Raw genomic sequence first — 16,269 nt, forward strand, 5'->3', positions numbered from 1 at the left:
GGCAGAGTCATACAGGGGATCAGTTCTAGTAATTCCACCCCCCACCGCACTGGTTACTTCCTCCTGTCCATGATTTTATTCTTCATGCTTCCTGGGCCCCCCTGCTGAAGTGATGGGGCCTTTGCCCCCGTATAGGAGGACAGCGTCACACGACCGTGCAATTGTCGAATGGCAAAAAATGGCCCGGTCATTGGGCAGCCAATTCTTCCGGGGCTGAAGTGGTTAAAAAAACAATTGAATCTTTAGTATATACACCAAGCAGAAGGGAGAGATTGTAGTATAGTCACTTTCTGTAATTCCCCGTCAATTCCGGACCCACCGCCGTCTTTTCTCGAAACGGTCCCCAAAGCACAGCGCTGCCTAAAACTTTATCCGGCCCGTCAGTCTCCCAGCGTGCTCCACCTAGCGAGCGCGCTGTTCAGTCTGAAGCGTAATTAGGAGATCTTGCAGTCGGTGTCTTGTTTGGGAATTTGTATTTCGTTAAACAATAGAGATTTATCACCGCCGCTCGTGCTGGAAATGACTGATCTTTCAGATCGGTATAATTTTACTAGACTGGCAGATTTCCCAGCTTTTTTTTTTTTTTTTTAACTCGAAGAAAAACTCCTGATGTGAGAGCTGACATGATGTACTACCACCGCGCAACAAAAAGTATCAGCTGTGTCACACAATAGAAGCAATGAATGGCTTTTTATTTATGGAACGATAGATAAATAGCAGCGCTGGAACAGGGAAATATTTTAGAGTGTTTACCTGAAACAAGCAATAAAAAGACAACAGAAAGGCGATTGTATGCGGCAGTGAACACTTTGGCCCAGTGGTTGTCAACTTATGAGCTAAAGGACGCCTCGAATGTGGCCTCTGACATCACCAAAGGGTCGTACATAATGTTCAATACACACTATATCACCAAAAGTTTTGGGACATCTGCCTTTACACTCACATGAACTTTAATGGCATCCCAGTCTTAGTCTGGAGGGTTCAATATTGAGTTGGCGCACCCTTTGCAGCTATAACAGCTTCAACTCTTCTGGGAAGGCTGCCCACAAGGTTTAGGAGTGTGTCTAGGGGCGGAGTGATCATTCAGGCACTCGGGCACTGCCTGAGGGCCCCATGCCACTAGGGGGCCCCCATCAGGGTTGCCAGCCTCAGTAAAATCAGGGACAGTATGTAAAAATCTTCTTTTTTTTTAAATCCCAAGATTATAGCTGCCCCGCCTCTCCAGTACCCTTTCAGTGTGCGTATGTATACTGTGTGTGTATATTGTGTGTCTGTGTGCGTATACTGTGTATGTATACTGTATGTGTGTGTATACTGTGTGGCCCCATAATCTAGTGCCTGGGGGCCCCATAATCTCCTATTGCCCAGGGGCCCCATAATTTCCTATTGCCCGGGGGCCCCATAATCTCCTATTGCATGGGGGCCCCATGAGTTGTCGGTCTGCCCCTGAGTGTGTCTATGGGAATGTTTGACCATTCTTCCAGAAGCGTATTCGGGGGGGGTCACACACTGATGTTGGATGATAAGGCCTGGCTAGCAGTCTCTGCTCCGATTCATAACAAAGATGTTCTGTTGGGTTGAGGTCGGGACTCTGTTCCTCCACCCCAAATTCCCTTTTGCATGTCTTTATAGACCTTGCTTTGTGCACTGGTCCAAATCATTTGGTGGAGGGGGGATTATGGTGTGGGGTTGTTTTTCAGGGGTTGGGCTTGGCCCCTTAGTTCCAGTAAAGGGAATTCTTAAGGCGTCAGCATACCAAGACATTTTGGACAATTTCATGCTCCCAACTTTTTGGGAACAGTTTAAGAGTAATGCCGCGTACACACGATTGGTCAAACCAATAAGAACGGTCTGATGGACCGTTTTCATTGGACCAAACCGATCGTGTGTGGGCCCCATCGGTTATTTATCCATCGGTTAAAAAAAAGCAATCTTGTTTTAAATTTAACCGATGGATACCTAACCGATAGAAAAAAATTGATCGTTAGTAGGCACAACCATCGGTTAAAAATCCATGCATGCTCAGAATCAAGTCGATGCATGCTTGGAAGCATTGAACTTCGTTTTTTTCAGCACGTCGTTGTGTTTTACGTCACCACGTTCTGACACGATCGTTTTTTTAACTGATGGTGTTTTTTTAACCGGTGGCGCGGCCTCATCGCCGCGTATCGTGTACACGCGGATTTCTGTATGATGGTGTGTACAGCCATCATACAGAAATCTCCGGGCGGGCATGTACGCTGAAAACGGTCCGGTGGACCGTTTTCATCGTACATGTTTGCCCGTCTGTACGAGGCCTTAGGGTGACAAGGACAGATAGTGTAAGAATTTGATCTTAAGCCCCGTACAAACGATCGGAATTTCCGACCGCGTGTATGCCCCATCTGAGAAATTCCATCGGAAATTCAGATGAATTCCATTGGAGTTTAAATATAGAACATCGGGATGTAAACCCGAAATGTTTTTATTTATTTTTTTTATGTCACAATGTACAGTATAAGATTTCCTATCATCTGTGCCCAGTCTTACCACACAGAGTTAATCCAGCTCTGAGCAATCCTCTTTTATTGTTCAGTGAAATAAAACGGACTTACAGAGAAAAATCTTAGTCCGTTCCGCCCCCTTCCTGTGAGTGACAGTTTATTTCCATATCTCATGCACTATCCTGGAGACAGGCATTATTTTTCAATTCCCACCCCCACTTCTTTTCTGGTTGTTTTTTTTTTTTTTTCCTTTTAAAGTGTATTTTGTGCGTGTGCTCGAGAGAGGAGCCGGACTGCAGGAGTTGGGAGTAGGCAGGCCTCCCCCAGAGGCAATCTGCCACCTTTCTCCATGCCCCGGGTGGCAATGGCGGGTGTGAGGGGGTCCTCCCACACAGCCTGCCCTACCTGCTCCGCTTTGAAGCCCAATGGGGCAGAGGGACTCCCTATAAGGGAGTGAGAGGATCTAGCCCGCTCAACCAGCCCCGTTAGTCCTTCACCTCTCTTTTTAGAGACCGCGTGGTCAAAGTGCGTGCATGTTAACCCAATTTCGAGTGCATGTAAGTGTGGTGGTTTTTGTGGGAGGGGGGTGGGCGTACTAAGCGCAGGCTTACCTCGCATAGCACACCCACGGGAGCCGGGCTGAGACCACCAAACTCAATTCACATGTAGCTGAGACCGGGATCCGAACCCCTAGCTGCAGAGGTGAATGGCTTGTCAGGCGCAGTGCCAATCGCGTTGAGCCACCGCAGCTCCCCACTCCTTTTCTGAAGTCATGTGGTTACTTTTCTGGATTTTGACTGGATGTTAGTGATCATAGCAGAATTTAGTGTAAGGAATACACAGGAAAAAATGCATGTTGACAAGGGGAGTGTAGAGGTGTCTACTGACATCACAACTCCACCCACCGAGCTCCAGACAACAGACCCACCCACAGAATCTGCAGGTTTTCAGTTCTTATAACAGACAGAGGGGAGACATTTGACAGGTAAGGATACATGCAGGAGGCATCTATATCCTTATAGATCAGCACTATGGCAGGAGTTTAGAAAGGATGAGAGAGGATTTACATCCACTTTAAGGTTACAGATGAATTTAGGGTAAATGTTGGTGTGAGATGTACGGGTAAATGTTAGTGCAAAGCTTCTGAGTAGTCGATTGCTTTCTTCAGCCATGCATCGACCACTACCTGCATCGAAATGGGTCCGTTTGGAATAACCATTATGTGGATAATGTGCCGATGCAATCAACCAAATCTCTAGGATGCCCATTGACTCCCTTATACAGAATTGTATCCACTGATAAGATTTCTCTACACCATCGGCAGTTGTCACCCTGCAGCAGTGATTTCCTACCATTTAAGCATCATCCCATTATCAGAACCTCGTCTACATTCACATTTGATGTCTGTTAATCCTCCGAGCCGTTATCTCTCATTGGGGAAATTGTCATTCCCCTCGCAGGCGCAGCACACCTTTTAAAAGTAGTTGTAGCCAGTTTTCTTCTCTCCCAATTACCGCTGACACACTTGACCTGGCTGACACCACTTACAGCAAATGCAGTGCTCCGTACATCTCCCATCACGCCATTTTCTGCCGGGCCCCGTCACCTGAGAACTCGGCACTTCCATGAAATCATCACTAGGACATTCCCACACGTTTTTATTTCTACATCACAAAACCTTTTGGTCATTTCCATTTTATCGGCGGGAGAAAGCAGGATTGACGTTACATATTATGTTCTGTTTGAAAAGAAGCAACTATTATGGGTAGAATGGTCATGCCATTTACATGGTTTGATTCCTGCAATCAGGGGATTGCTATGTGGATAATGTGCCGATGCAATCATGGAAATATGAATAGACATGGTGACCTCGGTCATATGGCATCAAAATTGCAGCGGAAAGGGTTTTCTCTTCTCCACAATGGAAGTAGTGCATAGCCACTTCCGGAAACACAGTGGGGTAGATTCAGGTAGCAATTGCGTCTGCGTAACCATAGTTACGCAGCGCAATTGCTTACTTGCCCTGGCGTAACGAGTTCTCCTGATTCAGAGAGCTCGTTACGCCGACTGCAGCCTAAGATATGCGTGGCATAAGGCTCTTATGCCCTCATATCTTAGGCTGCATTCTTACGTTGGCCGCTAGGTGGCGTTCCCGTTGTGGTCAGCTTATAGTATGCAAATTGCATACTAACGCCGATTCACAACGTTACGCGAGCCCTGCGTACGCAGTTTACGTCATTTGCGTACGTCGGGTTTCGCGTAAGGCTGCACATGCTAAAAGCAGGGGCAGCCAATGCTAAAGTATACCCGTCGTTCCTGCGTCGCGAAATTTGAAATTTTCGTTGTTTGCGTAAGTGAATCCTGAATGGCGCTGGACGCCATTCACGTTCACTTTGAAGCAAATGACGTCCTTGCGACGTCATTTACCGCAATGCACGTCGGGAAAGTTTCCCGACGGCGCATGCGCCCTACGCTCGGCGCGGGAACGCGCCTAATTTAAATGATTCCCGCCCCCTACGGGATCATTTAAATTGCGCGCGCTTACGCCGGGCATTTTGCCGGAGCGCCCACGCAATTTACGGAGCTACTGCTCCGTGAATCGCGGGTAGCGCAGAAAATTTGCAGGGGCGCAGGGCAAAAACGGTGCCCTGCGCCTACGTAAAAAAAGCGCAAGGCTACCTGAATCTGGGCCAGTATTTTGTCAAAAGTATTGGGACGCCTGCCTTTACACACACATGAACTTTAATGGTATCTCACTCTTAGTCCGTAGGGTCCCCACCCTTTGCAGCTATAACAGCTTCAAATCTTCTGAGAGGGCTGACCACAAGGTTTAGGAGTGTGTCTATGGGAATGTTTCACTATTCTTCCAGAAGCGCATTTGTGAGGTCAGGCACTGATGTTGGATGAGAAGGCCTGAATCGCAGTCTCAGCTCCAATTCATCCCAAAGGTGTTCTATCGGGTTGAGGTCAGGACTCTATGCAGGCCAGTCAAGTTCCTCCACCCCAAACTCACTCATCCATGTCTTTATGGATCTTGCTTTGTGCACTGGTGGGCAGTCATGTTGGAACAGGAAGGGGCCATCCCCAAACTGTTCCCACAAAGTTGGGAGCATAAAGTTGTCCAAAATATTTAATAGATGGAGAGAAAAAAAATGACTGAAGGTCTGCTTTAAATCAGCTTCATGCATTCCAGTTGCATCAAAACAAAGTTGCCCAGTGTCTAAGGCCTCGTACACACCAGCGGATCTGTCCGCTGTGTCCGCTGCCGGATTTCTGTCTGATGGTTGTACACACCATCAGACAGAAATCCACGCGGACACGATACGCGGTGACGTGGCCGCGCCGTCGCCACAACGATGACGCGGCGACGTGCGCGGCCCTGGAAGGTCAATGCTTCCACGCATGCGTCGAATCACTTCAACGCATGTGAGGGCTTTCGGCTGATCGGACATGTCCGGTGAGTCGTACAGACGACCGAACAAGTCCGACGGACAGGCTTCCAGCGGACATGTTTCCTAGCATGCTAAGAAACATTTGCCCGCTGGAAACTGTCCGATCTGCCGGACAATTTTCCGGTCGGCCGTACACACGACCGAACATGTCTGCTGAAACTGGTCCGTCGGACCAGTTCCAGCGGACATGTTCGGTCGTGTGTACGGGGCCTAACAGTTCATTTTCTTTCTAAAGCAGCCATAGGCTGAGTAGAAAAGCCTGTCCCCTGCCCGCAGCTGCACAGAAGGACCATTGCTCTCTGTGGGGAAGCAGTGATCTCTCTGCAGAGGTCCAACTCCCCCCCCCTCCGCTGAACCAGAGCTCTCCAGAAAGCATGATCTTTGCTGATTGCTGAACTACATTTATTATAGTAGAGGGGTCTGGGGCAGGGTGACCACGGGTCCCGCATTTTGCAGGTCTGTCCCGGGTACCTTCATTCCAGGACAATACAGTGTCCCGTAATGAAAGTGACACAGCCACCTCCTCTGAGTCAATCTGGTGCCCCCAAAAAAGGGCGCCACATCACCACTTTACTCACTGACAGAACTCGTCCTGGTTGGGAGCACAATCCCTGCCCCATGCTTGTGATTGGAGAAATCATAAATCCCGCCTCTTGTGTCCAATCACTGTGCTGTGATTCGTTACAGCACAAGCTGATTTTTGGGAAGGGGGGGTGTCCCTGAATGCTAGTTTGGAAATGTGGTCACCCTAGTCTGGGGCTCCTGGGGGGGGGGTATACCAACAATATGTTCCATGAATCAGTGAAAGAACTAACCAATCACATTGCTGGTATTGGTATGTGGGGCCCTCCCAGGAGCCCCAGACCCCTCTGCTATAATGAATGTGAACCATTTATTCTGCAGCGGGAAGACATGGAAGGGCTAGAGCCGGTAAGAACGCAATAATAACATATTTATATTATCACTCAACTTTGACTGCACTGCTTTACATAGCAGCTATTCAGTCTAATCCCGTAATGAACAGAGGCCATCATAGTGTGGCAGAGCAAATGGAACCCCGTGTACCGTCCTCCCTTCCCCGGCTTATCCGCAGTCTGCTCCCTTTCTCTCAGATAAACCTCTTACCATTATTTTCTCTGTGCCGCTTATTATGCACCATTATTTTTTCTTTGTGGATCGGACTGTTTTGTTGACCTGAAGTTTAAACTCTGGGTTTGCAATTTAAACATTGTGCTTGGATCACTGGGCAATTATGTGATGTGGTCTCCGATAGTGGAGGAAAGTATTTATAGAGCTAAACATTGTACAATAATCCCCGGGATGGAGGGAGCCATGCAAAATAAAGCACTACAGTATTCTGTACTGAGCCAACGTGGGCACCACACACCACAGGGGGCCACAGGGACCACCATACATGGGGACCGGGGGGTCCTATGAACAAAAACTGCTCACCACACACCACAGGGTGCCACAGGGACCACCATACATGGGGACCGGGGGGTCCTATGAACAAAAACTGCTCACCACACACCACAGGGTGCCACAGGGACCACCATACATAGGGACCGGGGGGTCCTATAACCCAACACTGCTCACCACACACCCCAGGGGGCCACAGAGACCACCATACATAGGGCCTGGGGGGTCCTATGACTAAACACTGCTCACCACACACCACAGGGTGCCACAGGAACCACCATACATGGGGAACGGGGGGCCCTATGACCAAACACTGCTCACCACACACCACAGGGTGCCACAGGGACCACCATACATAGGGACCGGGGGGTCCTATGACCAAACACTGCTCACCACACACCACAGGGTGCCACAGGGACCACCATACATAGGGACCGGGGGGTCCTATGACCCAACACTGTTCACCACACACCCCAATGGGCCACAGGAACCACCATACATGGGGACCGGGGGGTCCTATGACCCAACACTGTTCACCACACACCACAGGGGCCACCATACATGGGGACCGGGGGGGGTCCTATGACCAAACACTGCTCACCACACACCACAGGGTGCCACAGGGACCACCATACATGGGGACTGGGGGGTCCTATGACCCAACACTGCTCACCACACACCCCAGGGGGCCACCATACATGGGGCTAACACTGCTCACCCCACTAGACAGGCAGGGGAGGAGTTCAGGGGCAATAGCTGAGAAAAAGTGCTATCTGTCTATCTATCTATCTATCTATCTATCTATCTATCTATCTATCTATCTATCTATCTATCTATCTATTAGATTGTAAGCTCCCAGGAGCACAGCCCATCTAACCCTCTTGTATTGAATTACATGTTGCTGTATTTTCTTCCTTATATATTATAAAGCTCTCCACAAACTGGCGGCACTATATAAATCTAGTATAATAATATCTATCTATCTATCTATCTATCTATCTATCTATCTATCTATCTATCTATCTATCTATCTATCTATCTATCTATCCCATTAAAATCCATGCGTCCAGCACCCCACATGTAGATTAAGGGGCATGGATAGGCTGCCACTGCCCATTATTGGCTGCCACTGCCCAATGGGTTCCCCAAAACAGCAGCTCTTGGGCCAGATTCACGTAGATCAGCGGATCTATAGATCCGCTCGATCTACGTGATTTAAGATCCGCTCCCGCAAGTTTGAGAGGCAAGTGGCTAATTCACAAACCACTTACCTCCAAACTTGCGGCGGCGGATCCTAAATCCCCCGGCGGAATTCAAATTCCGCGGCTAGGGGGAGTGTACTATTTAAATCAGGCGCGTTCCCGCGCCGATTTAAATGCGCATGTGCCGTCCGGGGAATTTCCCGGCGTGCATTGCTCCCACTGACGTCACTAGGACGTCAGTGGTTTCGACGTGAGCGTGACTTGCGACGCACGTGTTTGTGAATCAGCGTACGCAAACGACGTTAGAAAATTCAAATTTGACTCGGGAACGCCGGCTATACTTAACATTGGCTGCGCCTGATAAAAGCAGGGGTAAGTATACAACGGGTACGCCGCTACGGAAACGTCGTAAGAAGACTGCGTCGTGTCCGCGTACATTCGTGAATTTGCGTATCTCGCTGATTTACATATTATTTATCGTAAATCAGCGGGAACGCCCCCGGCGCCATTTTTAAATTGAAAAAAAGATCCGACAGTGTAACACAGTGTAACACTGTCAGATCTTAGCCCTATCTATGCGTATCTGATTCTATGAATCAGGCGCATAGATAGGACCAGTGTAAGTCAGAGATACGATGGTGTATCTGTAGATACACCGTCGTATCTCTTTGTGAATCTGGCCCCTTGTATCTATGTATCTATGTATCTATCTATGTATCTATCTATCTATCTATCTATCTATCTATCTATCTATCTATCTATCTTTCATTAAAGTATCTAAGTATCTATCTATCTATCTATCAATCGATCTATCTATCTATCTTTCTATCTATCTATCTGTTATTTAATAAAGTATCTCTGGCTATCTACCCCATTAAAATCCATGCGTCCAGCAGCCCGCATGTAGATAAGGGGCCGGATGCATGGATGGGGGGCGGCACCCCTGCACAGCATCTCCTGTATCTATGTATCCATCTATGTATCTATCTTTCATTAAAGTATCTATGTATCTATCTATCTATCTATCTATCTATCTATCTATCTATCTGTTCTTTAATAAAGTATCTCTATCTATCTACCCCATTAAAATCCATGCGCCTAGCGGCCTGTATGTAGATTAGGGGACCGGATGCATAGATAGGGGGCGGCGCCCCTGCACCTTGCATTATGGGCCACCACTGCCTAATGGTTTCCCCAAAACAGCAGCCCTTGTATCTTCTTAGTTTTCTGTCAGCAGTCGGCCTTTTCGCCCAGCAGCAGGTTCCTACATAAAAGCTTATGTGAATGGGGGGGTGGGTAAGTGAACCTGTTTCTTTGGCCTTTATGGAAATGCACCTATTTACTGTATTTATTGTACGTGGTAAAAGCCGAATATTCTTTGTGAACTGATACATACAAAATGATACAAATATTGATAAGAAAACTATAAAGAAAAATATAAATTCAGTGGATCTGATTGTTGAATAAAAAGTTTATTTTTGGGTAGTAAAAATGAGCAAGCAGCGAGCAGATACCGTCTCCAATATATTACTAAATGCCGGTAGAGAACACACAAATCTTTTCAGCTGTTGAAAATTCCTCCAAAAACAGGCCAATCATACGGAGCTAATTAGGCTGATTGGAAACGCAAATGATGTTTTTCACAGTTTGAATATCATAATGCACACCACAGGCTTTTCCTTTTCTTAGAAGAAGTAACCAGCTTTTCTTGTTTGCAGAATCCGGCTTACATCGACAACAAATCTTTCTGCAAAGGCCTTCCAACGTCGCTGTTGTGGAAGGACAGGATGCGGTCCTCGAATGTGCTGTTTCTGGATACCCAACACCCACCATCTTCTGGATGCATGGAGAGGAACTCATCCTGACCAGGCAAGTCCTTTACTTTGGATTTGTTTCATGATCACCTAGATTTCTATAAACCTCAACAAACAATTAATTTTAGGACTACAACGCTTTAACCATATTATGAGAACGAATGAATGGATCGGTGCAACCTGCATCTAGTGATGAGCGAGCCAAACAAAGTTTGGTCGGCTGGACGTTGGCCAAAAAAAGTCCTAAACCCCAAACCTAGCACCGAAACCCCCATTGAAGTCTATGGAAGCCAAACCTTGTTATTTTTTTCTGTCTGTTTTTAACCCCTTTGCAACCTTCACATGTGTTAGTAAAACCGTATAGATCCTCACAGGTACTTTGTGCATCCAGGTGAATTATACTGCGTTTTTTTTTTTCAGGAAAAATTATCCTTTCATATGGTGGTAAATAATAATGGATATTTCCAGATTTTTTTTTTTATTATTATTATAAAAAGGAAACTGGCCCAAAATAGTAAAAAAAAAAAAAAAAAAAAATTAATGTAGCTGTATATTTTAGCTTGTTACTACCCTTAACTTTCCACCGAAGTACAACCCAAATTTTTCCTGCTCCTGATGATCTCAGGTATACCACATACCGTATTTTCCGGCGTATAAGACGATTTTCTGGATGCAAAAACATGCATCCAAAGTCAGGGGTCGTCTTTTACGCCGGGTACGGTCTCAGTACTCACTTTTTTTTTTCCAGCGGTGACAGTCTCCCGTGCTGCGAGCGCGAGCGTGAATGATTTCAAAGCCGCGCCTTCTCTTCAGAGTGTTCTGTGATAGGAGGAACACAAATCTTCCCAGCAGCGCCTCTGTTCTGTGTTCCTCCTATCACAGATGCCTTCTCATCCTCGGACGAGGATGAGAAGATTTGTGTTCCGCCTATCACAGAACACTCTGAAGAGAAGGCGCGGCTTTGAAATCATTGATGCTCGCGCTCGCAGCACGGGAGACTGTCACCGCTGGAAAAAAAAGTGAGTGTTTACGGTTATTGCACTGGGGGGCAAGTGGTGACACAATGAGAGGCAAGTGGTGACACAATGAGAGGCAAGTGATGACACAATGAGAGGCAAGTGAGGGGCAAGTGATGACACAATGAGAGGCAAGTGAGGGGCAAGTGATGACACAATGAGAGGCAAATGATGACACAATGAGAGGCAAGTGAGGGGCAAGTGATGACACAATGAGAGGCAAATAATGACACAATGAGAGGCAAGTGAGGGGCAAGTGATGACACAATGAGAGGCAAATGATGACACAATGAGAGGCAAGTGAGGGGCAAGTGATGACACAATGAGAGGCAAGTGAGGGGCAAGTGATGACACAATGAGAGGCAAGTGATGACACAATGAGAGGCAATTGAGGGGCAAGTGATGGCAATGTGGGGGCATGTAATGTAATGGCACAGTGAGGAATGTAATGTAATTGCACAGTGAGGTTTGAAAAAGCCTGTTTCTATCAGCGGTTCTGGCTACCCCTCAGCTTCCAGAAAGACTAGTAAGAAGGGGGTAGTCTTATACAGTGAGTATATCCCAAAACCAACATTTTTCCTGGAAAATTAGGGGGGTCGTCTTATACGCCCAGTCGTCTTATACGCCGGAAAATACGGTAGTTGTCTGTACTCAGAAACAATAGTGCACATTGGTGCAATGCGCAGGCTCCTACAGACTATGATGCTGCGTACACACAATAGTTTTTAATGGTCTAGAAAAAACAACGTTTTTTCGACGTGATTCTTGTCAAGCCTGCCTTGCCTACACACGATTGTGAAAAAAAAAACGTTTGAGCAAAGTACGGTGACGTACAACACGTACGACGGCACTATAAAGGGGAAGTTCCACTCAGATGGCTGATTTCGTGTTAGTAAAAGTTTGGTGAGAGACGATTTGCGCTTTTCAGTCTTCGTGTTTTTCAGTCTGTTACAGCGTGACGAATGTGCTATCTCCATTACAAACGCTAGTTTTACCAGAACGAGCGCTCCCGTCTCATAACTTGCTTCTGAGCATGCGCATTTTTTTCCCGCCGTTAAAGCCCACGACGTGAAAAACGACGCGAAAAAAAAAGAGCACGTTCTAAATTTTTAATGCCCATTTTTCACGTCATGAAAAATGCTCTGGAGCATGTGTACGCGGCTTTACTTTTCAGGCTCAAATTCCAAAAATATTAAATGCAGTTTTGCTTTTTGCTATAAAGGTGCAATTGTTAGTAATATATATATATATATATATATATTTCATTTTTATTATTTTTTTTGAAAATAGGTAGAATTCTAGAAATTCCGTAGAAACTGTTTGTACGGTTTGTTTAGCTCTATCCCTTTTTTTTTCTGTTCAGACATTCCCATTATAGTTAGGAGTCTGCTGAATTCCTGAGTATTATTTTTCAATCACTACAAATCCTGAGAAAATTCAGCTCTGTGTAATGGCAGTACGGCGCAATGTGCAAGAGATAACAAGTGTCACCTGCATCTCAAGATGTCATTAATTCTGATTGTAATGTATTGTTCCATCTGAGAAAACGGCTGTGCTTCTCCACAAGCATCATCCACCTGACTGGCTGTGGAGGGGGCAAATTATAGGACACGGAGGCAGAGAGCGTTCCGTAACCTACCAACACCGAACTATCTAATAAACACCGTCATAAGGAATGAGCCTTGCTCTGGTATAAACACACAAAATAACCAAGGAGGGTGAAACATTTTACAACAGATTTTATTTGCTTGGCCTTTAGAGCGTATTTGTAATCGAAAGCAATTTTCGCTGTTATTTTTTTTATGCTTTGTTTGTGTTCTGATTATATGTTATAGACTGTTATTCTATGTTATAGGTTATGTTTTATGTTTTTTTTATGCTATGCTCTGTTATTATTTATCCTTTTCCACTGGCCTTTTAAAGTGGAGGTTCACCCGAAAAGTTAATTTTTAACATTAGATTGAGGCTCATTTTGTCAAGGGGAATCGGGTAGTTTTTTTTTAAATCGAAGCAGTACTTACCGTTTTAGAGAGCGATCTTCTCCGCCGCTTCCGGGTATGGGCTGCGGGACTGGGCGTTCCTATTTGATTGACAGGCTTCCAACAGGCTTCCAACGGTCGCATACATCGCGTCACGATTTTCCAAAAGTAGCCGAACGTCGGTGCGCAGGCGCCGTATAGAGCCGCACCGACGTTCGGCTTCTTTCGGCTACTCGTGACGCGATGTATGCGACCGTCGGAAGCCTGTCGGAAGACTGTCAGTCAAATAGGAACGCCCAGTCCCGAAGACCATACCCGGAAGCGGCGGAGAAGATCGCTCTCTAAAACGGTAAGTACTGCTTCGATTTAAAAAAAACTACCGATTCCCCTTGACAAAATGAGCATCAATCTAATGTTAAAAAAAAAAAAATTCGGGTGAAAAAGGTCAGGTTTACCTTTTCATGAAAAATAAAAAAGATAAAAAAACAGCTGACCAGCATTCTCACTAATACAGTGGAACCTCGGATTATGAGTATAATCTGTTCCTGGAGAATGCTTGTAATCCAAAGTACTTGCATATCAAAGCGAGTTTCCCCATTGAAGTCAATGGACTTCAATGGCATGCAATACCGCATGTGGCCAGAGGCAGGGGCTGCACCGGAGAGCCTCATGCTGCATACACATGATCATTTTTCGGGATGAAAAAAACGTTGTTTTTCAAAAAAGTCATTTAAAATGATCATGTGTGGGCTTCACATCAGTTTTCAGGTTCTGAAAAACGACAAAAAAAAAAATCAAACATGCTGCATTTTTTAACGTCGTTTTAAATTATGTCGTTTTTTGGGTTGTAAAAAATTATTGTGTTTGGACTAAAACGACAAAAAAAAAACGACGCATGCTCAGGAGCAAGTTATGAGACGGGAGCGCTCGTTCTGGTAAAACTACCGTTCATAATGGAGTAAGCACATTCAGCACGCTGTAACAGGCAAAAAAGCGCGAATCGTCTTTTACTAACACGGAATCAGCTAAAGCAGCCCAAAGACAAATGGAACTTTCCCTTTATAGTGCCGTCGTACGTGTTGTACGTCACCGCGCTTTGTTAGATCATTTTTTTAAAATGATGGTGTGTAGGCAAGACCGTTTAAATGATGAAGTTGGGAAAACGTAGTTTTTTCGACATGCTGAAAAACAATGTTTTTTTTCATGCTGAAAAATTATCGTGTGTACGCGGCATAAGAAACGTCCGAAAAGGCCAAAGGGAAACATTGGCTGACCTCGGCAAACCTTGGAAAGACTTTGTTCCCGAGATTTGCCGAGGTCAGCCGAGCTGTCCTCTGGTCTTTCCGTGCATTTCCGAACGGCTCCGCTCAGCTCCGGCGCCCCCCCCCCCCCCCACCTTAGGCAAAATGCGGTCCTACACATCTCTTTGACCAGAATAGTGCTCATATTGCAAGACAACACTCACAAAGCGAGTTACGATTTTTAAAAACACAGTGATCGTATTGCGAAATGCTCGTTAACCGAGTTACTCGCAATCCGAGGTTCCACTGTACCCACAAGGAATTCGACAAAATCTGTGACCTGTGGATCACATATTTTCCTCCCAAAGATTTAACTAACTAGAACCTTCGGAGCAGGGCTGGTGCAAGGATCTTTGACACCCTAAGCGAAACCTCTTTTTACCGCCCCCATTGGCCCCACCCCTCTTTGCCCTGCCCATGTGACAGGAGGCAGCGCTATACACGAAGCATCGGCTCTGCTTCCTCTAGCGCTGCCTCCAGTGCAGCGCTGCCCCTCAAATTACATTACCGGCCAGATGGAGCAGCTGCCTGAGTTAAGCCTCGTACACACGATCAGTCCATCCGATAAGAACGGTCTGATGGACCGTTGTCATCGGTTAACCGATGAAGCTGACTGATGGTCCGTCGCGCCCACACACCATTGGTTAAATAACCGATCGTGTCAGAACGCGGTGACGTAAAACACAATGACGTGCTGAAAAAATGAAGTTCAATGCTTCCAAGCATGCGTCGACTTGATTCTGAGCATGCGTGGATTTTTAACCGATGGTCGTGCCTACTAACGATCGGTTTTGACCTATCGGTTAGCAATCCATCGGTTAAATTTAAAGCAAGTTGGCTTTTTTTTAACCGATGGTTAAATAACCTATGGGGCCCACACACGAACGGTTTTGACCGATGAAAACGGTCCATCAGACCGTTGTCCTCTGTTTAACCTATCGTGTGTACGAGGCCTAAGTTACATGCTGTAGCCTGCAGAGCATTCAGACATGGAGGGAAATCAGCGGTCGGGCAGCCGACCCTAGGCAGCAGTGCGACCTAGGCGGCTGCCTAGTTTGCCTAGTGGTAGCACCGACCCTGCTTCGGAGCCCCGGTGCCAGGGTTAAAGTTAGGGTCAATGTCAGGGTCAAAGGTCAGGGTCAGTATTTTTTTTTTTTGGTTAGGATTTTTTTTTTGTATCAGTGTCAGTGGGCCAAATCCACAGACGAAGTACGCCGGCGTATCTACTGATACGCCGGCGTACTTTCAAATTTCCCGCGTCGTATCTTTAGTTTGAATCCTCAAACCAAGATACGACGGCATCTGGGTAAGATCCGACAGGCGTACGGCTTCGTACGCCTTCGGATCTTAGATGAAATACTTTGGCACCCGCTGGGTGGAGTTTGCGTCGTTTTCCGCGTCGGGTATGCAAATTAGCGATTTACCATGATCCACGAACGTACGCGCGGCCGTCACATTTTCTAACGTTGTCTGTAGTCGGCTTTTTCCGGCGTGTAGTTAAAGCTGGTATTTTGCGGCGTATAGATAGACTTGCCATGTTAAGTATGGCCGTTGTTCCCGCGTCGAAATTTTAATTATTATTTTTTTTCCATAAGTCGTCAGT

At 46.3% G+C, this 16,269-nt stretch overlaps 1 protein-coding gene across 1 annotated transcript in view; it reads left to right on the top strand.

The window, feature by feature from the left end:
- DCC (DCC netrin 1 receptor) overlaps positions 1–16,269 on the top strand; it is an 833,538-nt gene that overhangs the window by 421,430 nt on the left and 395,839 nt on the right. Inside the window, exon 4 of the mRNA XM_040337108.1 lies at positions 10,275–10,425. Coding sequence (XP_040193042.1) covers positions 10,275–10,425 — 151 coding nt within the window. The remainder of the gene's footprint in view (positions 1–10,274; positions 10,426–16,269) is intronic.

Source organism: Rana temporaria, chromosome 1 (assembly GCF_905171775.1).
Source record: "Rana temporaria chromosome 1, aRanTem1.1, whole genome shotgun sequence".
In the NCBI taxonomy this organism is placed as follows: domain Eukaryota; kingdom Metazoa; phylum Chordata; class Amphibia; order Anura; family Ranidae; genus Rana; species Rana temporaria.